Source organism: Archocentrus centrarchus, chromosome 10 (assembly GCF_007364275.1).
Source record: "Archocentrus centrarchus isolate MPI-CPG fArcCen1 chromosome 10, fArcCen1, whole genome shotgun sequence".
Taxonomy (NCBI): Eukaryota; Metazoa; Chordata; class Actinopteri; order Cichliformes; family Cichlidae; genus Archocentrus; species Archocentrus centrarchus.
The window spans coordinates 39,686,814-39,713,205 of record NC_044355.1 but is presented as its reverse complement, the minus strand read 5'-3'; the positions used below and the strand labels follow the sequence as shown (position 1 = coordinate 39,713,205).

The window sequence follows — 26,392 nt, the reverse complement described above, 5'->3', positions numbered from 1 at the left end:
TTCAAAACAGGCTCGTTATACTTTAACCCCTCTGAGGCGCCTCAAACATACTCAGGGGTTAAACAGGGACCGAGTGCAGACCATAAGCTGGGGTCGCGGTACTTCAGCATCTAGCTAGCCCTACAGAAGAGGAGCATAAAGGGAGTAACGGGTTTTAGATGGCAGTCATTTCTAATGCAACGTTTCTATCAGCTCAACAAATATCAGCAAACACACAAAGTGTTTGTGTGCAGTTTGTCACACAGTGTGTCTGCGAGCTGAAGGTCCAGCTGCTGTGTTTCCACAATGAGAGAGAAGTTCACTCAGAGATGGAGAAAGATGGAAGAAAGAGGAAGCAGAGGAAGCAGAGAGGTCAGATTTAAAGGGAAGGACTGCTCAGGGAGCTCCGATAACCTGGAAGTTTAAAGCTGGAAGTTTAAAATCAGATCTTGGATCTGTTTATGATGTGAAGTTATGATTTTCCACACTGTGAAACGTCCTGTAAAACCCACTGAGGTACACTAACTCTGTGTTACTCAGAGGCTGCATGAAAATACTGCAGTTTAGTGCAGGATGAGCAGGTCAGTCTGCAGTACTGTGGTGAGTTTCCAGTAAAGCTCTGTGTTGGACTGGTGCAGAGCAGCTGTGGTGTTCATGCTCAGAGTTACAGGTTACATGAGTGCAGCAGAGATGGTCCCACCTTCATACCAGCTGTATGCTGTCAGTATGAAGCCTATCCCACAGGGCGAGAGGCAGGGTCCACTCGCAGGGCCCCCACCAGTATTCAAATGATGCGTTATCTTCAGGAAGAATGAGGTTTGTCTTTCCAAAAGTGTCCTGAAACTGTTTATTTTGAGCTGTCTGATGTAATTCAGTCGTTTACTAGCAGAAAGGCTGCAGTCATTCTTATCACACTTATGCATTGTGACTAAAAAAATGAAGAGTTCATGGATCACTTTAATGTGACTCTAATCGTTTTAATGTGAAGCAGTGAAGTCATCTGAACTATCACTTCTTACCAGTAGAGGGCGCTGCCTCACTCAGGCCTGAGCACAGAGTGACAGCAGTCACATGACAGTGCTCCACTGCACTGATGGAAATATGGGATGAAACACACACACACACACACACACACACACACACACACACACACACAGGAGTACATGAGGCTTTCCTGTGTGAGTGGATGTCAGGCTGCTATTTTTACTGCTGAGCGTGTACGCAATGGAAAGAGTCTTTTCTAAATGTAGGAAAGTGAAATCTTCTGCTTCCTGTCAGGGTCCGAGGCCACGGCCGGATCAGTGAAATATAAGAGACCGCACACAGGTGATTACTAAAATCAAACAAATGTGTTCTTGCTGTTGTGAGAAAACCTTTAAAAACAGCTTTTGGACTCTGAGGCTGATTTCTGAAAGCATCACTGAAGCAGAGTGATCCTGAAGGTGCTGTTACAGCTGGTGGTGCACTGTGAGCCCAATATTCCAGCTTCATCCCGACCACCGGCGGCTTGCACGGCCGTAAGTGGGAAATAGCTTCTCTGCTTTGGAACAAAACACCACGATGCGTCTCATTTCTGACACTGAAAGCTCCTGAAGCCACACGAGTCACAGCGCTGCTGCCTGCAGGTGCTACAAGGCGACGCCCACAGGAAATGACTTCAGAATTTGGGAGCTTCAGGTGTGGTGCAGACGCAGCTGTGTGAGGCGGCGGGACAGAAGGTGTGTTTTCTCGTTAAGACTGTCGCTGTTTCCTGTCTCTGCGGCTCGTATTCCACGAATCTAAAGAGTCTTTGATTTCATTATTAATTAACTCTAAATTCAGTGCTGACTTAGCGCTGAGGGGGGCTACACAGAACAGTGAGTCTGTGTAACAATGCAACACAAAGTGTCTGCAAGAGTAGAAGCAGGTTTGAGTCTCACAGCTCTTCTTCTATGGTTAATCTGTCACTGACGGGAAACACTCTCAGTTACTCTGCAAACGTGCACAATGTCAAAACTCCATGAAACGCAGTGACAGAGCATGAAATGTAATCATACTCTGCACGCTGGCCTCACACGCGTCTGACCTTCAGTCTTTTCTTGCTGGATGCTGTAACTCATTAACCAGCCTGCGCCCCACCCGTCTCTGACACCAGCTGACTGCTAACCAAGAAGGCTTGAAGGGTAAATGAGGGCAGGACAGTGGAGTTGGGGCAACATTGTTTTGCAGCACAACAGCAGAGAAGATGGCATCTGGTGGTGTGACCGTTCGGTGTCGCTGACCTGCTATTTTGCACCAAACAAGACTTTCATCATGGTGTTTACCAGACTGCAGCAGCACCACCCGCTCTGCCTGACTGACTCCTGTAGGCTGTGGCCGTGCTGCATGCAGTGAACTACACACTCAGGCCCTCTTCGTTTTCTGGCTTCCTCCACAGCCAAACTACCCTGATTACTTAAACGCTCAGAGTCATTGAAGTCACTGCAATTTCCACCAATTTGGCAGGAATGCCCTGTGCACTGGTTATTATACTCCCTGGTGTGTCTCCCATCTGTCCCACTGCTCTGAGTACCAACACTAATACTCACTTGTTAAATGATCCTAAACTTGTAGCCTTGGTCATGAAACACCGAGATCTTGGTGATGCCACTGAGACAGGTCCTACCAGCACCACCAGGTGGATGCTTCTGTAAGGATGGAGCAGGGCTGCTTTCTCTGGTTCCACTTTGACCTCGCTGTGCCACGCTGGCTGCAGCTGCGTGCTTTATTACTAACTGAAGTATTACTAGTAATTTGAGGTCTACACACTTTACATTTTACCTTTAAATTAAGAAGGCCAATGAAAATAGATGTTAACTCTTGGTCACGATTACATCGACACTGTCGCTGCGCTTCAAGAATGCAAAGATATCAGCTCTGATGGTTTCTGTTGAACTGCATCAATGAGACACTTAAAGTGAAGCTTTCAGATCTATGTTAGGTTAGGTCAGGAGAAGCTTCTTATTTCCCGACACACAACTGAGCGGGCGTCAGTGAGGTGGAGGCGTGGGGTGGAGGTGGGTGGCATAATAGTTTGCAGAGTCAATAGCAGCTGTAGAAAGGCCAAAGCAGTTACAGCAGCGCCCCCAGTTTCCAATGGAGGGGGTAGAAGAGGATCAGCTGATCTGTTGGCATCCACGACAGCATATTATTGATCAGTCTGCTTCCTCCTGGTGCCCACAGCTGGACTCAGAGCAAAGCTCCATTACTCATTGGTTGCTATCATTTTGCATTAGGAGGAATGCTCATTCTAGGAGTGCAGCTCCCCACGCGCTCAGCTTCAGGCTGCCTTCACTGGGACAGCAGATCTGGCTGTTCTGTAAAGGTTATTGGGCCTTTCTGATCAGGGAGTCTCACTGACTAGTATCACTAAGCACCCAATGATTCATTTTAAAGCTTAACAAGTGTGGCACTGCAAATGGCAGGCAGAGCAGCCTGCTGAGCATTTACACTGTAGGTATTCAGCCATCCGGCATGACTCACGACTGCCAAACAATAGCATCTTTGTAGGCTGCCACTAAATCAGAGCACACGAGAACACCCTGTAAGCAGCCCTTGTGCTGTGAAATTTAAGACAAATTAAGGAAGCAGGGTGGATTCATCTTGACGAGAAGTAATCATACGTGCTTCATCGCAGCGAAACAGCTTCCTGCTTCAATTAAGCTCGAGAGCCGAGTGCAGCAGAGCACATAAAGGGGGATCCGACAGGTTGTTTGTGTGTTTGCTGTTTCTGGGAAGGGGGCGGGGGCGGGGTGGCTCAGGTGCAGGCAGAAAAACAGGGTTTGTTCCTGGAAGTGCGGTTCAGGGAGCGACGGACGGGCCAGAAAGAGAGGGAGAAGCCTCCAGCAGCACTGTGTGAAAGGAGAGCAGGGGGCACAGGGTCAAAAACACACAGACCTCAGCACAGACCTCAGCACAAACACCAACACTTATGGACATGTGAGGACCGTTCTCCTGGGTCTCTGATTATGACCTGTGAACGTATCACAGAGAACTTCATCTGAGCGGAGAGTAACGGCCAATCACAGAGCTCGAATCCTGCTGCTGTCCTGCTGTGACCACGAGTGTGACACACTTCAGCATTTAGGACCTTCAGACTGAAACCTCTGCAGCACACACACACACACACAGGGACACACACACAGACTGGATGAAAGGTTACTTTGTGCCTCACTCGATTTTCCTGGAGTTAAAGGCAGACTTTGAACCTCGCAGGCCAACGAGGGAACATCAAGGTTAGCAAACGCGGCACAGATTGAGATGGAGGGGGGGGGAATGGGAAAGGAGAGGCTCGGCATGGCGGGGTGACGAGGGCTGGATGGTGTTTGAGGCTTGCATTAAAGACAAGCTGTGTCTGTGGAGCTGTGAGAGACTTTTGATTTGCAGACCGAAGACAAAAGAGAAAAGAAGGAAATATCAAACACAAACAGGAAACTGTTACAGAAGTGAAGCTCAGGGAGCCAAAATGGAGATAAAGGAGTCCTGATGAGAGGTTTCTCCACTTTGTGTGTCTGTGTACCAAGTGCTCTTACCAGGGATGGGTCCTCCGTCTCGGCCCCCGGGGGCTGGCGAAAGTCCTCGGCACTGAGAGAAAGACCGTCTTCCTCTTCCTCTTCCTGGCTGGGCTCCTCCCCCAGGGCAGGGAACACAGAGAGCCCGCCAACCTCAGCATCCACGATGCCATCCAAACTGTCGGTGAGAGCGGCGAGCAGAGCCGCGTTCTCCTCTTCTATCTGCAGGAAGTCCAACACGGAGAGAGCATGGTGACATCACATTTAATACACATTCATATTAGTCTGCTGCACCAACTGTTACCTGTGCACAGGTAACAGTTCCCCCCCGAAATATGACCTCTGTTTTTGTTAGGAGCTGTGTGTAACTGCTGAATCACTCCCATTCATTCAGGTCAGCTGTTACCTTCTGTATTACCAGGCTCAGGTGAGTTACCGCTCACCTTTGAACTCATTAAGCTGGCTGTGACTCTAGTTTTCTGTGATGTTGTACGTGCATTTCTGCCATTTTCGAGCATGGTTATTGTCACATTTGCACAAAATGCTGTTTATCTGTAATTTCAGTCTTTTTGGCCCCCGTCCCTCCGGCGACATGCACTCAGGGCCTGTTTACTGTTACGGAGCTGCCATCTTGCTGAGAGCGGAGTCTGGTGGAGAGGTGATAGCACGGCTGGCCTACGGGGAGCTTCGCTCATCTGTCTGTCTCATCAGCTCCATCTGTCCTGCCTGCCAAACTAGTTATTATTACATTTATTCTGTCTTCAGGCTCACTGACTGACTGACTGACTGACACGAAGAGTCCACAGGATGCTTCAGTGCTGCATCACCACAGCAATGCTTTACTGCTTCAAAGTGATATTTAGTTTACATTTATTAACATGAATGTCACAGAAAAGCTTTATTAACATTCAAAGGCAGCCACACAAATCACATGATCACATTTCCTGGATAACAGAGCGACACAGAGATTTTGGTCCATGCTGACATGAGAGTGTCACACAGCTGCTGCAGACTCCGCCCAGTACTGAGGTACTCCTCTGACCTCTGTGACATCAACAAGGCCTTTTCTCCCAGAGAGCTGCTGCTCACTGGATATTTCCTCTCTTCAGAGCTTCTCTGTGAACCCCACAGATGGATGTGAGGAAGATCCCAGCAGATCAGCAGTTTGTGAAACAGACCAACAACCACGACACGTCCAAAGTCTCTTCAATCACCTTTCTTCATCATTCTGATGCTCTCTTTGAACTTCAGTAGCTCGTCTTCATCACTGAGCTGCTGCCATGTGATTGGTTGATTAGATATTTGCTTTAACAAGCAGTTGAACAGGTGTACCTAACAAAGTGTCCAGTGAGTGTGTATTATTATTATTATTATTATTGCTAATAAAGTCATAATTTTGTATCAAAGCAGTCTTCCCTTTCAGACTCACTGTCAGAGGTTAAATTAAGTCACACAAACACGATCAATAACTCCAACTCGGGATGAGATTCCGATACGCAACCGTAAATAAGGGGAATATTGACTGATAGCAGGGGGTGGAGATATGGACGGGGGGGCTTCATCTGCCAGCTTATCGCTCTATTCATTACTTGTGCTCATAATCAAACGCTGTCTGACAATCTGCACCGCTGTATTAGTCTGATCAATACAGTATTGGCTGAAACATAAGAGCAGGAGGATGAAGGGCCGGAGGTGCTGAGAAACTACGTCTCCTCTCTTTAAGCTCTACGTATGTCCACAGACATAATGGCATCAACGTGCAGCGTGTGCCTGCAGAACAGATCAGTGCATCAGGTGAAGCAGTTATTGGTGAAATGAATGGATGAAAACACCAAAGGAAGAAACAGAGAGGGAGCTGTGGGTGAACAAGAGCTGAAGGAAGTGAGGCAGTTAAAGAAGATGGAGACAAAGAAGGGGGGGGGGGATTAACGGGCCGCTTCATGTCTTCGTCCTTATCGGCTGCATGCTGTCAGAAATGAAGCCTTCTCTTATGATTATGCCTGTGCAGTACGATTATGTCTCTTGCTGTTAATGCAGTCCTTGGAGATGCTGTAAAGTCTGGTTTCGTGTCAGCAGCAGGGAGTCAAACAGGCGTCGGCTAATGGGGATCGAAGACAGAGTCAAATCTGAGGGAGCGCAGACACAGACTAGCTGTTTATTTACCTGAATTCCCATAATGCTTAGCCTGTCTTCATTTAACCAATACTCTGTGGAGCATCACAGCATCAAAGCAATTTCCATCAGCAGACTTGCATTACACAGCAGACGATCTGGACCTGAATGCTACTTTATCTCCCCGTTACTGTCTTTTTATTCTCGAGGTGCGCTCGATTTAGCCTCCATAATGGGACTGCAAGACGTCGCAGGGACCGGAAACCTATGGACGATCAATGATCCCGGCTGGCTTTCAGATAAAGAAAAATTAGAAGGGTATTCCTTGAATTCATCCAGGAAGGGCACCGGACACCGGAGCCTGAGGGCTTTCATCAGCACAGATTCAAACTGATGTGCTGCTGCCATCATCATGTTACACACAGCATAACTGCAAATGACTTTCTTGGCTGTGCCCACAGAAACACGCTGCACATCCTAATCCAAGGCCAAGGGTCTGGGTTTGACACGCGCTTCAGCAAAGGAAACTTTGGCTCCTTTACAACATGCTTCTGATATCAGTTTCATGAACAGCATGAGCTATTAGGAGTGAGCTCCACCTGAAAACATGAAAACAGTTTAAACAGCTATGCTGGAAAGGTCTGTAGAAACAAGGATAGAAGGGACTGAGGGTCGCTGCTGTTCACCTGCAGCACGCCGACGTGTTTGCAGCACGATGGTGGCTGGGCGCCTCGTGCTCTCCACACTTCACTGAAATGATGTGAAGGAGCAGATATTTTGTACACTGTGCTGCTCAGAGTCAGCGTGCTGCATTTGGGACGTCCGTCACAGAACAGCAACTCTGTCTAAACCCTAAACAAAGGATGAAGATCGATCTTCCTCAGACCTCCATCTCTGAATCAGACTCTCATGAGCACAGGTGGCAGAAGCAAAGAAGGTCAAACTCGTTCAGAGAAGAGACTCACACCAGTGCAGCACCACAACCAGTGAGCTACACAACTGACCTCAGCACAGTAACCTCACCTCAAAGAGCTCATCTGCTGTACTGTAGTGAATGGAGGCCGGTGAAGCATCGGCCGGATGATCGTTGCACCACTGCAGCTCGCCGAGGCAGTTGACGCTGTCGAAGTCGCTGGTGTCCAGCTGGGAGAGGTCGATGTCCGGGAAGTCAGTGTCCAAACGGTCCGAACACACCTCCTCCTCCCCATACTGAAGACGGAAAAAGACAAGGAAAGGTCACGTTAGTTAAACATCGAGATCAAAGCAAAATTCCCAGGAGTTTCGGTTCTGCTGGGATACAAAAATGTGCACGAGTCACAAAGATCACAGCTGGACAACAGTTAGAAAGTGTCTTTTTGCTCTGCTTTGCCACAGGAATGACACGATGCTTCCTCTGGAGCCACTGCTCTCTGAGACACCAGCGTGGAGACCGTTCCCTCACAGGTTTTGGTGTTTCCGTGAAGCTCGTCAGTGCTACTCCTGTAAGAATCAGGGCTTTAGCTCCCATCGGGCCGCCCTTTCTGAGATACCCTCGCAGCTGACGTACTGTGAGCCCCTCTGGATAAAAGCCTCTGTACTGTACATCATTATGCTGCTCACTGTCAGCATCACGAGGAGCTCTCATCAACAGCCCTTCATCTCTCAACAGCTACTCATTAGAGATAATGAGGCTTCCACGTTTGAGGAGGTTCAGCACTGAAACCGACACAGGCATCTGCCCTGTCACTATCAGACTACATGTCACACGCACCAGTGGCCACCGTGGAGGTGTCCCGGCGCTGAAGAGGTCTCCAGGTGATTAGTTCCTGTTCATTGGCTGAAATGAGCTACTCTGATCCGTGGAGCCTTCGGTCGAGGTGGCAGATGGATGATAGAACTTTGTTTTCTGACTTTTCTTTAGTAACAAATATCTCCAAATAATGTGAGCTCTGTACCGTGTCTTCAAAAGTGCACAAACACTGAAACCCAGGAAAAAAGGAGGACCAGAGACAGAGAAGAGCGATTATTTCAGGGAGGGCGTCTTCACTGCAGCAGTAATGGATCGCTTTAAAAACCCCTCAAACCCCATAGGTTAAAGTCAGACAAGGACCCTGGCATCCACCTTATGACCTGTCTACATTCTGTGACCTTTGAGCCAATGAGAGACCCCCGAAGGAACTGAGCACGCTCAGCTAACACCCTTAGATCCTTTCAGAGAACCCTTAAAACTCTAGTGAGCACTAATGTACCTCTCAAAAGGATCCCTGTATCCTTCAAAGAACCCCACAGCCTTTTCAAAAAGTGATAACGTCCTCAGGCACTGCTGACCTTTCCTCTCAAACGCACCTCAACGACCCTACAACCTTCAGGATACCTCTGAAGACCTCAGTAACCTCAGAAACCACCTTAACAATCCCTGCAACATCCTGTGAACACCCACTGGCTCATACAGTATAGACTGCTTAATTTAGGCTACGACCCATCCAGACAGCTTCAGGATCACACTTCCAAATTCCTCAAAGGAATTCACAGATTCCTGAAATGCTCTCTGGAACACGTGGAAACTTGGTTCTTGATTCTGTTTTATCCTCAAGAACCTCTCTATAAACCACCGTGGGCTACAGTCGAGGCACACTGAGCCTCACACACTGAGCCTCACACACTGAGCCTCACACACTGAGCCTCACACACTGAGCCTCACACACTGAGCCACGTCACCATGAGGAGCAAAGAAGAAGAGCAGGAAGTGTGTGTGTGACTGGCTGTGATGGGAAATAGCTCTGCGGTCCCTTCAGGGAGGAAACATTCCTCTTCAACGTCTGTGAGCTGAGAAATCAATGTCCTGCTGTATAAATGATAACGATAAGCCACCACCCCACCCCAGACCTGCCGCCCACACACACACACACACACACACGCGCGCGCGCTGCTGTTTCTGTTGTTCTCACTGAGCCTGCAGACTGGGTTGACCAGTTAAGCCGTCTTTCTAACTGATTCAAACAGATCAGTTTTCCTGCAGCCTCCTTTCTAACTGACTCACAGGCTCAGCCTCAGCATTTCTATTTTAGCTGTTTTCACCTGCAGCAGCAGCTCAGAGCTCTCACCTGTAACCTGCAGAACTGCAGAGGCTACAAAGCTCATAAAAAGGTGAGCAGCTCAGAGGAACATGCCGGCAGAGCCGTCCTCTCCCCTCCTTCTTCAGGATGAATTATCATTTTTCATAAAAACAATAAACAGTATTTATATTTCCCCCCAAAAGCTATGTTTAATCAACAGGCAGCATGCGCTCATGATAAATGAACACAAGCCAGCAATAATCAGTTATTATCTACGCTTCATGATCATCAGTCTCTCCCGTCTCACTGCTCCATTAGTTTAGTATTGTTGTTTTTAACTGCTGCCTTTACTAGGTTTTTATAAGAAGCATCACCCCCCCCCCCCCCCCCCCCCCACACACACACACACACACACACAGCTGCAGTTCTTCAGTGTCTCAGGTGGTTTTTACTGCTTTGATCTACGACCTCGGCTCTTCCCGCGCTGCCTCGCTGTGCGTCTTAGTTTGTGTGTTTATTCAGCATGTTTATTTGGGTCGAGGAATGATAAGATGAGCTGATTTATGGTTTCATAAACAACACAGGAGACATGATCAAAAAGCCAATCAGCAGAGTGGATGGAAGCTGAGAGAAGAAGCAGAAGGATGCAGGAATGAAGATGTCGGTCAGAGGAGAGTTTAGCAGCAGTCAGGGGAGGAGGGGGAGGGCGGCCATGACTTCACAGAGGAGGGGGAGGAGCAGGAGAGGAAGGGGGAAATGAAGGGAGAGGACGCCCTCTGTAAGACCCTCCCTCAGCTGCTGATGCAGGTGTGTTTCCACCTCGCTGTGCGTGTAGGTTCCTTAGCATGCAGCTCACATCCTTCTCACATGGCTCTGACTCATCCCCATCCTTTCCTCTCCTCTTCTTAATCTCACTTTCCTCTATATTGCTGCTGCTCTTCCCTTTCCTTCACCTGCACTTTCCTTGGAAAAAAGACACATTTTCCTTTTCCTCCAGCCTTTCTTCCCTCTCTTTGTGTCTTCTTCTTCTCAGCATCTGCCTCTCCTTTTTCTCTCCTTTCCTCTTCATACATCTCCTTTCCCCTTTTCTCCTTTCCTTCCTCCAACCCCTCTTTCCCTTCTTGCTTTCTTTCTTTTTATTTTTCTGCCCATCCATCTCTCTCTAACCCCACCATCTCTTCCCTTCTTCTTCCCACCATCGCTCCCTCTCGTCCCTCAGAGGACGGCTGATTGAATGTTTCCACTCCTCCCTCCATCATCCTTCCTTCTCTCCACCACAGCCACCAATCAATAAACCATCTTTGGACACACACAAAATCACTCACATGTTGTATCAGAAAGCAGGCAAAAAGCAGAACACACACACACACACACACACACAGTCAAACACGACTGAGACCAACATCACACACGTGACACGTGTGGCAGCGTCCTGGCTGCTGCAGCATGTTCACAGTGCTGCACCGACTGAATAGTGATGAAGACCCTGAAGCTTCACCCCACGAGTCACAGACATCAGGAGGACGAAGCAGGCGGATGAGCAGCTCAGTCAGGAGCGACGCCTTTCCTGCTCTGCTCCTGTTTCCAGGAGGAGGTGCTTATAAGGGCACGGAGCTAATCTGAAGCATCTTTAGAAACAATCCAAATATAACGTTCTCTGAATACATTAAAGGAACCAAAGATCCAATCAAGCGTGTGCAGTTACAAAGTAACACGGTGTTTATAGGACCAGTGCAGCATGTTCAGCCCTCTGAGCCTCAGCAGCTCCAGCTGCTGATTTACTGCATATGATAACTGCATATGACTGAGTGCAAACTGTGCAGAAAAGAAGTGAAAGTTTCGTGTCTGTTTTGGTGTTTTCTTCTTATTTCAATGTATAATTTAAGCACTGCTGTGGGTCACTGATGAAATGTTTTCTCACTGTAACCAACCTCTGCTGCTGCTCTCTGAACCTGACAGGCTGCATATCTGCTCATCAGTACGTTCATGAGCGAACTGGGGGGGCAAACAGAAGCCTGACTCAGGTCTGCATCTGAAATTCAAGACTCCAAACACATAAATACAGTTTCAAAGCTGAAAAAGCTTCTCACTGATTAAACACACTTCACAGCACGATCAGCAGAGCAAGGAGGGGAACCCACCACAAGGTGAGAGCAGCCTACTTTTGCATCCTTATAAAACCTCAGCGTCACAAAGAAGCTCATCTGACTCCACACCGAGCTGGCCCTGAGCACAAAGAGTCTGAGACATGAACATAAACGAGATATTTGTGCTGAATAACCTCACGGTGTGCAGTCATCCTTCTCTGGGAGAAATAAAGGAAAAATAAGTCAGAGACAGGCCTATTCCTCACTGATTCGCAGTGCTGTGACACGTCAGGAGTGAAAGCATCACTCAGAGTGTCTCTGAATCCATTACTGCTTAAATGGAGCACTAGAATGGGCAGATTAAGCAAATGGGCATGAAATTAATGTCGAATACAGACACCTTTGAAGTTATTGACGGGCAAACTTCAATAACTCGGCAGAGAGGAAGGCTGTTAGTGCTGCTGCCACAGAAAGCAGAGATATGGTGGAAAACCAGGTGATCTTCATATGAACGATGTCTTCAAGCAAACATTTAGTCCTGACCTTTGACCTTCTGAAAGTCTCCCCTGTAAAGGGCGTCGTGGTGTAGTGGCGGGTTGTGGAGGATGGAGGTGTGATAACATGAAGTGGGTTGTGGTTAATCTGCGGTTTAGTGGAAACAGTGAAGCCCGTTCAGTCAGAGGAAGCCCGCTGGGACAGTCACGCGTTAAACCTGTGCTATTTATAGCACGCCTGCACGTGGGAGAGCTTTCTGGGCTAAAGCAGAGTGTGGATGTGGAAAGGCTGCGCTGGAGCTCCGACACTTGGATGAAGACAGCATCCTTCGTTTCTCTGTTTAAACACACGAGGGTCAGGTGCCTTACAGCTCATCTCCTGATTGGTTGTTTTGGTCTTTCCACGGTTTCCATGAACAGCACGCTGAACTGCACTTACACAAGCTGAAATCATCTCCTTGGTTAATCCTTCCCCTTAAGAAAAAATATGAAGCCAAGCAACCTCAGGACACATTCAAGAAACACACCAGAGGCATCAGGAAGAGACACGTCACAAAGTATCCTAAGCAGGACCCTATGGGAGTGTTTTACCCCGCCCACAAGCAGGAAACACGAGCCCACGGCGCTGCAGTGACACACGAGCACAGGTTCAATAGTCAGAATGGAGGTAAAGGTGCGTGTGAAGCACAGAAACTGCTCTGAGACACTGCGTTTTTGAGGTACTTCCACTTTATGTCTGCGAGCTGATGAAAACAGTCTTGTCCTCGTTCATGTATGAAGGCCTGTGGTCTGCAGGTGTTTCCACACTGCCTCTGCCGGCTTTCCAAATCCATGCTAACTGCTGTCTTTGTGTGGAGCTCATTTGATTTGCATCACGCTGAAGGAGCCACGTCTTCCACGTCCTGCATGTGCAGCATTAAAGTGGATCCAGCAGCAGTCTGTAGCACAGACTGCTGGCACACTTCCTCCAAACTTTGTGCCAAAAATTATAGCCAACAATAAAAAACTGGAGTGTTACACGGCTCTGAAAATAATGTGGTAATAATGTGACACTTTATTGATCCTCATGCAGAAATCAAAGCTCTGGCTGCTGCCTCCCTGGCAGCTGGACAGCAGGCCTTTGTAATGTTACGTAAGGTCAGTCACAAGTGCGGTCACGTGAGTGCTCTGGACTGTCCAAACTTCCCTTTAGGTGAGCACACACACACTCACACAGACACACACACGATCAGATACAGAACCAACACCATACAAGGCCAAGCTCCCTCAGCTGTGGGCTGAGAGCAGCCTGCAGCGGTGCACCCAGGTTATCTGGGATCTGCTGCTCATGGCCTGAAGCCGTGGATCACCAAAGGTACTTACTGCAGAATCCTGGAATAATCCAAGAAAACTCAGTGAAGAAATGCACCTTTGCAACCATTAGAGGGAAGAGCTGCTGTTCTTCACCCTCAGTCCTGACTGCAGCTACCAACACACACATATCTTCAGTATTTTGTTTGGTAAATCCTTTAATCGATTACAATAAATGCAGCTTTCCTAAACTCTGAACGCTCTGAGCAGTTTGTGGATGAACTGGAGGACTAATCTGGCATAAGTGGATGGCTTTGTGTGATTACTGACATATTTTAGCACCTCTGATATGTAAGAATCGACACTTTTGGAACTTGAAATGATCCAGACTGATGCCCTATACTCGTCTTTGAGGAACGGAGTAATCCAGGAAAATGGAAGCAGGGGACAGATGTGAAGGTTAAGTGACAGAACGCTCCCATATAGCTGAAAAATGGTGATGAGAGGAGGCGGATGGAGAGTTGTAATCACCTTCCAGCTTCGCACATTGATGTGACATGGAAGATATAAGGTGGCGTGCCTGGCTGGGGACTCCGCTAAATGTCCCACTCCTTTCGCTGTCTTGTAGGTCACTTTGACAGGAAGTGCTTCATAAATGTCTCAGACTTTGATCAGCAGCATTACGCAGTCAAAGCTGAGACCGCACTGACGGAGCTTATGTGTTCTCTGTGAGCAGCAAACCAGAAGAGTCTTCATCTTCACTTGGTCTCCAGCAATAACTCTGTTTTTGTGGTTTGTTCCCAGTTCCAGTCTGAGGGATCTTCTTTACATCAGTGGCTGCTCTCTGTTTCAAAGCTGGATTATTTTTCCTGTGAATGTGTGATCGTCATCATAAACCTTCATGTCCTCAGATATTCTTAGATCCTTCCCTGTTTATGATGTGCGATGCACAGAGCTGCCTGGGAATCATTTATTGACAGGTAATGAGAATTTAAACTTCCCCACTCATTTTTCTCCACACGGCCAGCACACAAAGGATGAGCTTAATTACAGCAAACAAAAAGGATGCCCCCTCCTCCCCCCGCCATGTTTAATAAGGGCCACAAAAAGCCAATTAAGTGCTGTTTGATTATTGAGGCACAAAGTCAGACAATGAAAACTCACCAGGGTGCAGACAGAAGCTAAATTAGGATGCAGATCAATGGGAATCATTATCTCATGCTGTTTAATCTTTATTTATCCAGAGAAGCTTGACTGAGCACCAAAACGTGTTTTTTAGCCAGCTTTACGTTCAAACTCGTCTCTGAAAACCAGTCAAACCTGTGACACCTCAAGAGTTCACATTCATAAACTGGATAAGCAAACTGCTGAGTCACTGATGATAGAATAAAATAGTGCTGAAAGCCTGTGACAACAAGCTGCAAGAACACCCAGAGAGAAGAGCAGCATGCGAAAAGCTGAGGCCCCCTCGCTCCTCAGTGCTGCACATCGCTGTGCCTCTGTGAGATCAGTTCATCTAAAGAGATTTCAGTGGCTGCCACATTAAATCTGATCCATTTCCTGCTGCGTGTTTTTATTCTTGGACTGTACTAGAGCAGCTCTGCATGATTCACAGTTCAAAATAATCCTTCTTTATCTGATACAGCTTCCTGCTGACTGGCTGCCCCTCACAGCCATCAGGTCTGGACAGCGGGTAGGTGGAGCCACACTATAGATTAGAGCCTCCCCTCTCTGTGATGTCAGCGTGTGAAAAAAATCTGCTAAACAGTGTGTACATTATGGCACACACACTGAGCTCGTTATTACAGACCATGTTTAGTATGAACATGATATATATGACTGTTAACAACAGATGTTTGGGCCCATCAGAATCACCCAGGCACTCACAGAGCAGTTATCACAGGTGTGTACCTGTGCAGGCTTAGCTCCAACAGGGTTTAAAGAAAGTTACGAGCATGACGGTGAAAGACGGCCGCGTCCTCCACACGACCTGTACGACACAGAGCCACACACCTATCACTGTGTGTGTGTGTGTGTGTGTGTTACTATATTTAGCTCTTATCCTGGTCTCATGACCAATTCTTCCACAGGCTGCCGCTGACTTGAGGAGCTGCTGCTAGACACAGATGACTCCACCCGTGTGTGTGTGTGTGTGTGTGTGTATGTGTGTGTGTGTGTGTGTGTGTGCGTGTGTGTGTGTGTGTGTGTGTGTGTGTGTGAACCACATGACAGACAGAGATCTATGCAAACATGAGCCTCTGTGTCTGTCACCCCTCATGCACACATGAACCAGCTGTAATGAATAAACTGCCTCTGCAGTGGGAAACGATGAAGAGCGCAGACGTCACACTCACCAAAGATAAAGAACAGTTCATTTAGTTCATTTCCTCAACTTCAATGAAAGTCCTGCAGTGAAGCAGTCAGTAAGTCATACGGTCAGAGTGTGTGTGTGAGTGTTTGCTGTGTTTTTGGAAATGAGTGTTTATGCACTGATGAGTACAAATGAGGCCAACTGAGGAGGAAGTGAGATGCTGCTAAACGAGTGTTGTGAAGTACTGGCTGTTCCCATCACTGCTGCTTCAGGGTGTGTGTGTGTGTGTGTGCGTGTGTCTCCACACATTGCAGCGGGCTTTAATCACTCACCCTGCTGCGGTGCCATTTAGCAAAACAAAAGTCTGCAGTCTTAACAGCTCTTTGATGAATGAAGATGACAGTGCAGACTGACAGAAACTGTAACAAACTCACAGCAACAGGTCATCATGAAGGTCTGAGGACAGGTCCACACACCTGATTTAAATTTGCTCGATCTCACATTCAAACCATCTCCTTTGTCTCAGGACCGTTTCACCACTGGTTTCTGATTTCACGTTATATCGTTATATCCCTTTGCTGATGTTCCTCTGCCACAGCGATTTTCTTTTCTGGGAAGTGATGATGTCATAGGGAGCCAAATCTGATTGGTCCAGGTGTTGAGCAAAGAGTTTGCATCTTCATCCACTACAAGCATGCCTGCAAATATCACGACCTTCGATGTTAGATGAGACACATTTTTTCAAGTACAATCTTTATAGACCTGTTCTGAGACCTTTCTGATCATTAACATGACAGTTCCTGCTTCTGACAGATGCTGTCAGTTAGTTTTTCATTCATGCTTGTTGGTAAAGCTAGCATCTCCAGCACAGTCCAGCTGTGCGCTTTCTGCAGGCAGAATACCTACATCAGCTAACCCGACCTGCTGGATGTTCCAGGAGCTTCAAGCTGCCCAAAGACCTTTCACACAGCTAACATGTTAACATCACAGTGACGCTTACAGTGAAGCTAACAGTGATGCTAACATCACAGTGAAGGTAATGGTGAAGCTAACAGTGAAGCTAACATCCCGGTGAAGTATCCTTAGCTTGCTATCATCCAGGAAAACTTGCTTTTTTAAGTGGAAAACTGTGATAGACTGATGGAGCTCCAGGCAGACTTCCTGAACTGAGGTAATTAAACCTTATTTAACAAATCTAATGCATCCATTTAATTATTCCTTGTATATTTAACCCAACTGTGCAATCACCAAGCACTCTAAGAGATGAAGTAAAACTGGCAGTGAATGGTATGATTTAAAAGTGCTGACACAGTGAAGACCCATCAAACAAAGCTGATCCTTTCTAGTGTACAGTGGTGTGAAAAAGTGTTTGCCCCCTGCCTCATTTCCTGTTTTTTTGCATGTTTGTCACACTTAAGTGTTTCGGAACATCAAACCAATTTAAACAATAGTCAAGGACAACACACGTAAACACAAAATGCAAGTTGTAAATGAAGGTGTTTATTAGTAAAGGTGAAATAAAATCCAAACCATCATGGCCCTGTGTGAAAAAGTGATTGCCCCCCTTGTTAAAACATACTATAACTGTGGTTTTTCACACCTGAGTTCAATTTCCCTAGCCACACCTAGGCCTGATTATTGCCACACATGTTCCCAATCAAGACATCACTTAAATAGGAGCTGCCTGACACAGTAAGGTCCACCAGAAGATCCTTGAAAGCTACACATCATGCCGAGATCCAGAGAAATTCAGGAGCAATTGAGAAAGAAAGTAATTGAGATCTATCAGTCTGGAAAGGGTTATAAAGCCATTTCCAAAGCTTTGGGAATCCAGCAAACCACAGTGAGAGCCATTATCCACAAATGGCGAAGACATGGAACAGTGGTGAACCTTCCCAGGAGTGGCCGGCCGCCCAAAATTACCCCAAGGGCGCAGCGACGACTCATCCAAGAGGTCACAAAAGACCCCACAACAACGTCCAAAGAACTGCAGGCCTCACTTGCCTCAGTTAAGGTCAGCGTTCATGCCTCCACCATCAGAAAAAGACTGAGCAAAAATGGCCTGCATGGCAGAGTTCCAAGAAGAAAACCACTGCTGAGCAAAAAGAACATTAAAGCTCGTCTCAATTTTTCCAAAACGCATCTTGATGATCCCCAAGACTTTTGGGACAACATTCTGTGGACCGATGAGACAAAAGTGGAACTCTTTGGAAGGTGTGTGTCCCATTACATCTGGCGTAAAAGGAACACTGCATTTCAGAAAAAGAACATTATACCAACAGTAAAATATGGTGGTGGTAGTGTGATGGTCTGGGGCTGTTTTGCTGCGTCAGGACCTGGAAGACTTGCTGTGATAAATGGAACTATGAATTCTGCTGTCTACCAAGAGATCCTGAGGGAGAATGTCAGACCATCTGTTCGTGTACTCAAGCTTAAATGTACTTGGGTTCTGCAGCAGGACAATATCCTAAACACACCAGCAAGTCCACCACTGAATGGCTGAAGAAAAACAAAATGAAGACTTTGGAGTGGCCTAGCCAAAGTCCTGACCTGAATCCTATTGAGATGTTGTGGTATGACCTTAAAAAGGCCGTTCATGCTCGAAAACCCTCTAATGTAACTGAATTAGGACAATTCTGCAAAGATGAGTGGGCCAAAATTCCTCCAGAACGCTGTAAAAGCCTCATTGCAAGTTATCGCAGACGCTTGGTTGCAGTTGTTGCTGCTAAGGGTGGCCCAACCAGTTATTAGGTTTAGGGGGCAATCACTTTTTCACACAGGGCCATGATGGTTTGGATTTTTTTTCACCTTTACTAATAAACACCTTCATTTACAACTTGCATTTTGTGTTTACGTGTGTTGTCCTTGACTATTGTTTAAATTGGTTTGGTGTTCCGAAACACTTAAGTGTGACAAACATGCAAAAAAACAGGAAATGAGGCAGGGGGCAAACACTTTTTCACACCACTGTAGCTGAGGGTTTACCATCTGAGATTTGCTGTGTGACGCTGGACTGAAGGACTGGAAGGAGTGTTCATACAACTTTATATCTGCAGTAAGAGTTCAGGTACTGTATCACAAGCTCCTAAATCTGCTCTGATGGATTAGACTCAATCCCACTAAGCATTTGTGAGATTCATGGGATTTTCTGTCTAAATTCACTCATCATTGCAATGCCTCTATGAATCTCTGCCCTCCCTCATTGCTGTCATGAAATTGAAATTTAAGCAATGGCGCAACTTTAGGAGAGTTGAAGTGATGACCAGGCAGACTGGGGTCCCTGCCATGTAGGGAAGTGCTCAACCTCAGTCACTTCCATTTTGACACAGTCAAAAGTCCACATTTCTACATCCTGTTTCTTTGTTCTTTTTTCTCTCCCTTAACGGACAACCATCATTAAAAACATGATCCAGCCTCACAATCTAATTATTCTGGCCTTCAGTCACCACAACAAATGTTACCGAGTGCTGCAGATGCCGCTTCCAGGCTCAACTTAAAAACACTCGAGAGCTCAATCAAATACTCATTTCATCCACCTTTAAATGTGAAACCAGAAACCAAGACAGGAGTTAGCCAATAACAAAGTTTTGGAGAAACAGTTTCAGTTTTAATGTTAAGAAAGAAAACTTCTGTTTTTGGTTTTTATGGGAATATTTGTCTGAACTGTTCTTCTCCTCGCTGCGACAACTAAACCAAATGAGACAGACTCATGTACTTTGACTTGAGAACAAAACAGCACCAAACTCAAAGAAATGGATCGCACTCAGCACTGCAGGCGTTTCCTCGTCCAACACAACACAATGTCCCTTTGTTTGGTTTTTATGCCATGGAAGAGGAAACGTTTCCACATGGCCAGGATGCTCTCACAACATTATCCTATTACACTCACAGCAAAGACATCGAAGGGAATTCAACAGAACCCTCAAAGGTCGAGATCGTCATCCACGACGACCACGACCCCAACAATGACCCTAACTCTAGCCAAAACAATATATGATTTGTGTTTCTTATCAAACTGTTATCCCAAGTCTTGGCAACCAGGGAAGAAAGAAGTGATGACTCTGACAAACACTGAAACCTGTCTTCCTCCAGAATGCAGGGTTGGGTTAGCATCTGTGAGGCTTCAACTCAGAGGGTTAATAAACTTAACTCCAGGTTACTTTGGGTTACGGACGGTGTGGAATTTGGTGTGTCTGCGCGTCTCTCTTTCTTCCTGCTGGGAGATCTGTTACACTGATCTCACCTCCAGGCAACCTCTGTCGCTCTGCAACCTAATCTCACTCCAGCCATCCCTCCCCCTTCACCACTCCTCCATCTATGAGCTAGGAAGAGCAGCAGAGGTGTGGAGGCTAAATCTGGGAGTAGCAGGCCACATGAACCTGCCTGCCCTGGAACATAAGCGGCTAATGATGGAGGGCTGGAAATCCATACATTAAGCCAAGCGGTCTGTACTACAGTACACTCAGCAGGCTGTGGCTGTGTTGGGTGATGGCGTGCTGCATTTGCTTGTATTGTTCCTGTTGTTTCCGTGTCCTTGCTGTCAGGACTCCGGTAAATTATATCCACCTGAACCACATATAGATGCATCTACTGATTGATTCATCTGGGAGGTGCACAGTGTGGCAGTAGCTGTACTGCAAGACTATACTTTCTGGGAAGCAGGCAGATCAAGACGCAGCCACTCCATACCTCCTTCACGCTTAACTGTGCTCAGATTAGCACTAGAGGCTAAGTCCAACTATTCCAGGGCTGATGGATAAAGCTACACCCAATCAAGACAAAAGCAGGCAGCACAGCAGCTCTGTGTAAGAAGGGAGGGTGACGGAGGCTGCAATGGATGCTGGGAAAGAGGGTAAATATGGAAAGACAGTAACAAACAGTAATCCAGTACAGGTATCAAAAAGTCAGAACTTTAATGCAATATCCAATTTGTGTGCACTTATCATTTTTAAATATCATTTCACTTGTTACTGAAAAAAGGTTTTGGAAATGCCACTTAATACATTAAATATTTACGATTATTTCCAAAGACTTTGCAGATCATCCCCCTCAGCAGCATCTTCTAAATGTGGGGTGAGGACTGAAAATCAAAGACCTGCACAGAGCAACACTAGAATGCATCTCGACCCAAACCCGGGCTGACAGCAGCATCAAAACTGAGACTGTGAGCATTCAAAACCACAAAGGCCTGAAGAAAGGCTGCAGTGACAGAGCGCTACAGAACGATGACTGAGGGGCAGAAACCAAACCGAGCGCTGGGCCGAGGGAGCGCTGGGCCGAGGGAGCGCAGAGCCGCCGTCTCTGCTCTGCAGGTAGCAAGCCTGCCGGGTAATGGGATCGGAGGGGAAAGCCGATTCAAAGCTCAAAAATAAGAGCGCTGGTGGCAGCTAAGACGGCGCGGAGGCCATGCCAGCTAGGTTCATTCAGGACGGCGATTCTAGAGCGAGAGCAGAATGGAGAGAAAGAAAAAAGGGGGGAAAAACACCCGGGGGATGAATGGATGATGAATGGAAAAAGGAAGGAGAGAGTCAGGAGGCTGATCGCGTGTAGAGACACTCACAGGTTAAAAGGATTGAACTGGTTTCACTTTCAGCTGAAGCTGTAGGGGCGGGTCAAATTTAAACCCGAGAAAGTTAAAGAAGGCACAGAAGTCGGAGGAGAAGAGGGAAGAAAATGAATTCATGGTAACTGAGGGTCACCCCAGCTCTGAGCTGCACATTAAAGATATTCTGGACATGATTTTAAATGCAGGCCATTGACTCAGCATCAGTGTCCTCTGTGTTCTTTTCCTCATCTCCTAACACACTTCACAAATTCCCTTTGAGAGACCTCTGCTGATTAAATGGCCACAGAGCGGGCTCACCCTCAGTGTCTACAATGTGCCAGTGTCATGTGTCCAGCCATCCCAGTATCTCATTCCAGAGCATCCAGCTCGGCCTTCAGCGGAAACCACCGCAGCACTCTATTCATCAACCCATTAGAGTCTTCTTCCAGGGCATCCTCATCCTCAGAGGTAGAAGAGGCGCCTGACTGTAATCCTGTTTGTGCATGTTCAGAAATGAATGACAGGACTCTTAGAGCACCAATGAAAACTCACTGGACCTAAAGGTGTGGGGTGGCTGTAGCTCAGTAGGTAGAGCAGGTCACCTACTGATCGGAAGGTCAGCGGTTCGATTCCTGGCTACTCCACGCTACATGCCAACGTATCCTTGGGCAAGATACTTAACCCCAAGTTGCTCTCCGACGCAACTGTCGCTTTGAGTGCTCAGCTTGAGTAGAAAAGCGCTATATAAGAACCATTTACCATTTAATCTGCAGGGCAGCTACTGAAGTGAGAAATAAACATAATAGCCTATTTACTGAAAAATGAAAACATTTAGGGAAGCAGATTCTACCTGTGATCCTGAGTTTGACCTGCATAAGTGTTTAAATATGAGCCTTCTTCTGCTTTCCTCTCAGAGGTTCACGTTAATACGCTGGCGAGTGGCGATTATTGAGTTTCTCTGCTTTCTTTATGGCGCCCCTAACACTGACACACCACATTTCCAAATTAAAATGTCATTTAAAAAATTCATTTTAACAGGCTTTTATTGTGAAATATATGCAACAACAGCTGGACAGGACTGCGTTTTTACCTGCCCGCTCCATTATCACCTGGTTTTCTTTATTTAATGTGGAATGTACGGCAGTCCTGAATGCTCAGCACATTCAGCCCTGTCCCCTCAGTACTCACTCTTATCTACACATTTACCTTGCTTCCACCTTCCTGTGGTGTACTGTTTTCCCTCCACCCCTGCCTTCCTCTGATTTCATGCAGTAAAGATCTCACTCCATCTCCTGCCTGTGAGTCCCACATATGCTTGTTTCTGCTCTAGAGGCCCTGAGGTCTGAGCAGCCCTCAGCCCGTGCAGCTCTTCCTGTCACATGGATGCTCTGAGACACCACTTTCATTACTGCCTGCAAATTCCTGCTGCTGGGAGAAAGCCTGAATTTCCCATCACTGACACTAAATACCAGTCACCTGCAACTTCCAGTGATGTGTAAGCAGTCATCCTCCAATCGCTTCACCTCCACCCTCCTGTCCTTCCATCCCTCCACCGCTCCTCTCGCCTGGTAATCTATATTTTCAGCCAGACAGTTTGTAATCTCTTAACGGGATTGAGAAAATCAGAGAGAACCTTATCACCGAAGGCAGGTCAGAGGTCAGCAGGGTGGGTTAATGAGGGCAGATATGTGAGTGCATGTATGTGTGTAATGGAGGGCGATACTACAATGGCAGCAGAAAGGCTTCACCACCACCCTGTGCTTTTAGTGGGGATGATGGAGGTGTCAGGGTGGCTCGGTCATCAAGAACGATTTCAGCGAGCGGAAGGAGTCCTGCAGCAGATGGTGAGGCTGCCAATGAGCCCTGACATCATTGAGCCGATCTGGGATTAACTGAAGAAGACTCAGCCTAAAGCCTCAGACGGACCGCCGAGACTACTCCGGGACAGGAGCTGAAGTGAAGCTCGGAGCGCCGGCAGCAGGAGCCGTGCCACATTGTTATTTCTTTGATTTTGATTTGTTTGCTGCACTTCATGAAGTTAGCTGATAACAGCTACTAGGAAGCTGTTTACCTGCACAGACACGTTAATTACAATCTGCTGTGGTGTCACACCCACTCATTTTGAAACTACAAATCCATCAGTTCACCTGACCTTAATTCAGCTGAGACAGGTCAGCCAATCAGATTACTTCACTTTCATTTAAACTCCCTGTAACGCAGTGACAGCCAATCAGATTTCATTTTAAGAAGCCATCTTGTTTGACCCCACTCTGTCAAATATGTTCTCAGTTCGTTTAATCCAGCGATAACTTCATCTGTGCAACACAGACTGGATGAAATATTTTTCAGTGGCTCAGTTAAAATGAAATGAAAATTCAAAGATCTCATTTTAAACTCAAATCGAGTCCTCTTTAGATTCTCATCTCTGCCCGACTCAGGACCGTCTCACTGCCTCGTCCTGCTTTCTACTGACGCGTCTGCAGAATAAAAGCACGATGCAGCAGAACAGACGCGTTCTGCTTATTGTGACCAAAGGACAGCTGAGGCTCGAGAAAATGTCAGCCAAGCAGAGCTGCACAGGAGGAGGAGCAAGGACACTGAGGAAATACGATCCCGTGGCCTCGTAATATGATATCACCGATTGGCCAGCAGCAGCGGGCTTTAATCAATTATCAAGAGTCAAATTAGATAATGGCTCAGTGTGTGGACTGCACACTAACCCCCGGGGAACTTCAGGTGCACTAAAATCCTGCAAAAGGTGTCAAAACATCACTTCAGCTCAGCAGCAGTAAACTTCCCAGACACTCAAACATCAGACAGGAAGGTGGAGATCTTACAGAGCAGGCAGAGGATGAAGACAGCAGACTAATGAGCTGGAGGCTGACAGGGCATGCTGTCCTCATTGTCCTCCTACTGTAACATCCACACACAGCTGAAGAGAAGTCTGCACTCGAATCCTGTCACTGAAATCTGTGCATCGAACTCTGGCTGGAGCTCTGCTGAATTCAGGCAGCCTGTGAAATAACGTTTTGTCATCTGCAGAATCAGCGATGAGCATTTATTCAAATGGTACCCACCCATCTGACAGAAGTCACAGAAATAATGTGGGTACTATAAAAATAACTGACTGAAGAGTGACAGAGGGACAGGAGACAAAGCCTTAAAACAGATGATTCTTCTGCTAATCTTCTCATCAATCTGTCAATCAGTCAATCACATCATTGAATCTATTCCCTGAACAACTGATCAATCAGCCGTCCGCTTCCTGACAAGGTCAATCTTAGGAGCAGGCTGCCCACACGGCCATGGCACACGGACCTGAGTCCAGAAACGGGACCGAGAAAACTTTAGGAAGCAAATCCTCCATGCAGCTGTCTGTGTGTGTGTGTGTGTGTGTGTGTGTGTGTGTGTGTGTGTCTCTGTGTGCCTGTGTGTGTGTGTGTGTGTGTGTGTGTGTGTCTGTCAGTGTGTCTCTAAGGCAGCACGATCAGAGGTGTAAACCTCACAAAAACCTGAGTGCTCACAGCTAATTACACGCCTAATCACATCCTGTTTGCGCTCCCACAAAAACATAAACAAACCTGTACGTGTGTGTGTGTGTGTGTGTGTGTGTGTGTGTGTGTGTGTGTGTGTGTGTGTGTGTGTGTGTGTGTGTGTGTTCAAGGCAAATAGCAGCTGATTGTGAGTTTTCTGGATGCAGCCTGCAGATTACAGTGTGGAGCAGCATCAGGGAGATCGGTTAGCAGGCAGACTGACTTCTTATTATGGAGCGCTAACATAAGGCCTAATATGTAGACACACACACACACACACACACACACAAAGTTAAAAATAACCTCATGCAAGTTGTGAAGCAACATGCTGATGACTCACATCATCTCACACAAACTCATTTACACAGTTAAACACACACATCAACCACACAACAAACACATTTGCATACTTATTAATAATAAATGTGCATTTTATGGACAAAACACACCACACCCACCAGACACAAGTATAAAGACACACACATGCGTGCACACACTCATTATCAGTGATCCAGAGAGGCCATGTGCACGAGCTGGTCTCACTCCTCTTCTAATGGAACGCGTCCTCCTGCAGCAGGGTGGCTCCAGCTTGAAAATCTTATCACTGCTCAGCATCACACACACATGCACACACGGTTTCTCAAGGTCCTTAGGAGACTCGTAGGAAACGGGATGCTGCAGCATGTGAAGTGAGGGGGCTTAGAGAGGAGCTCCCATCACGTAGCATCTTCTGTCACAATTCTAAATCTGATCAATATATCTGTGGATATGGAAAGCAATAATTGGCTTCAGCCCTCAACAGGTGAAGTAAAAACACCCCCTTTCTGCAGGCTGTGGTTGACCCAGCTGGCAGCTGTCTCTCTCTCTCTCACACATACACACACAGACACACACACACACACACACACACACACACACACACACACACACACACACACTAGATGAGCCATTCAACTTGGTGATCTGTTTCCTCTTCCCAACACCTCTTTCTCTTCCTGTTTGCTTCCTTCTGTCCTTGTTTCCTTCCATCCTTTGTGTCTTGAGTAATAAAACTTGTAACAGTTGCACTAATAGAGAGACAGTGATATGGAAATCAGCCTGAGTGTGTGTGTTTGTGTGTGCGTCCAGGCCATTTAGATTCACCACTGTGATCCAAGTGTTTAATCTGCCTGGATACAGTACCTGTATCTCACACACACACAGTCAGCACAGCCACCTCATCATGAGGTCGGACCAAATTCAGGGTTTGTGTGTGTGTGTGTGTTAAAATTCTCTCTCCTCCTTCATCCTGTCCTTTGTGTTTCTGTGCTCTTTAACCTCTCCACCACCACCCACTAATCCACACCCTCCATCCCTTTCTCTCTGCCCTGTACTGCAGAGCAGAAAGGTGAAACCGAGCATCACGACACACCCGTTTTTCTCCCCAGCCCCTCCCTCTCTGTGTCTCCATCCCTCCATCGATGCCTCCCTGCATCCA

At 46.9% G+C, this 26,392-nt stretch overlaps 1 protein-coding gene across 3 annotated transcripts in view; it reads right to left on the bottom strand.

Annotated features, from left to right (window-relative positions):
• Positions 1–26,392, bottom strand: part of ppargc1b (peroxisome proliferator-activated receptor gamma, coactivator 1 beta) — an 83,369-nt gene that overhangs the window by 16,964 nt on the left and 40,013 nt on the right. For all 3 annotated transcript variants that reach the window (XR_004020459.1, XR_004020460.1, XM_030738965.1), the window contains exons 2-3: positions 7,644–7,829; positions 4,530–4,730 (exon numbers count right to left, since the gene is read on the bottom strand). Coding sequence is in view for 1 of the 3 variants with exons in the window: in XM_030738965.1 (XP_030594825.1) it covers positions 4,530–4,730; positions 7,644–7,829 (387 nt within the window). In the remaining 2 variants the exon portion in view is untranslated. The remainder of the gene's footprint in view (positions 1–4,529; positions 4,731–7,643; positions 7,830–26,392) is intronic.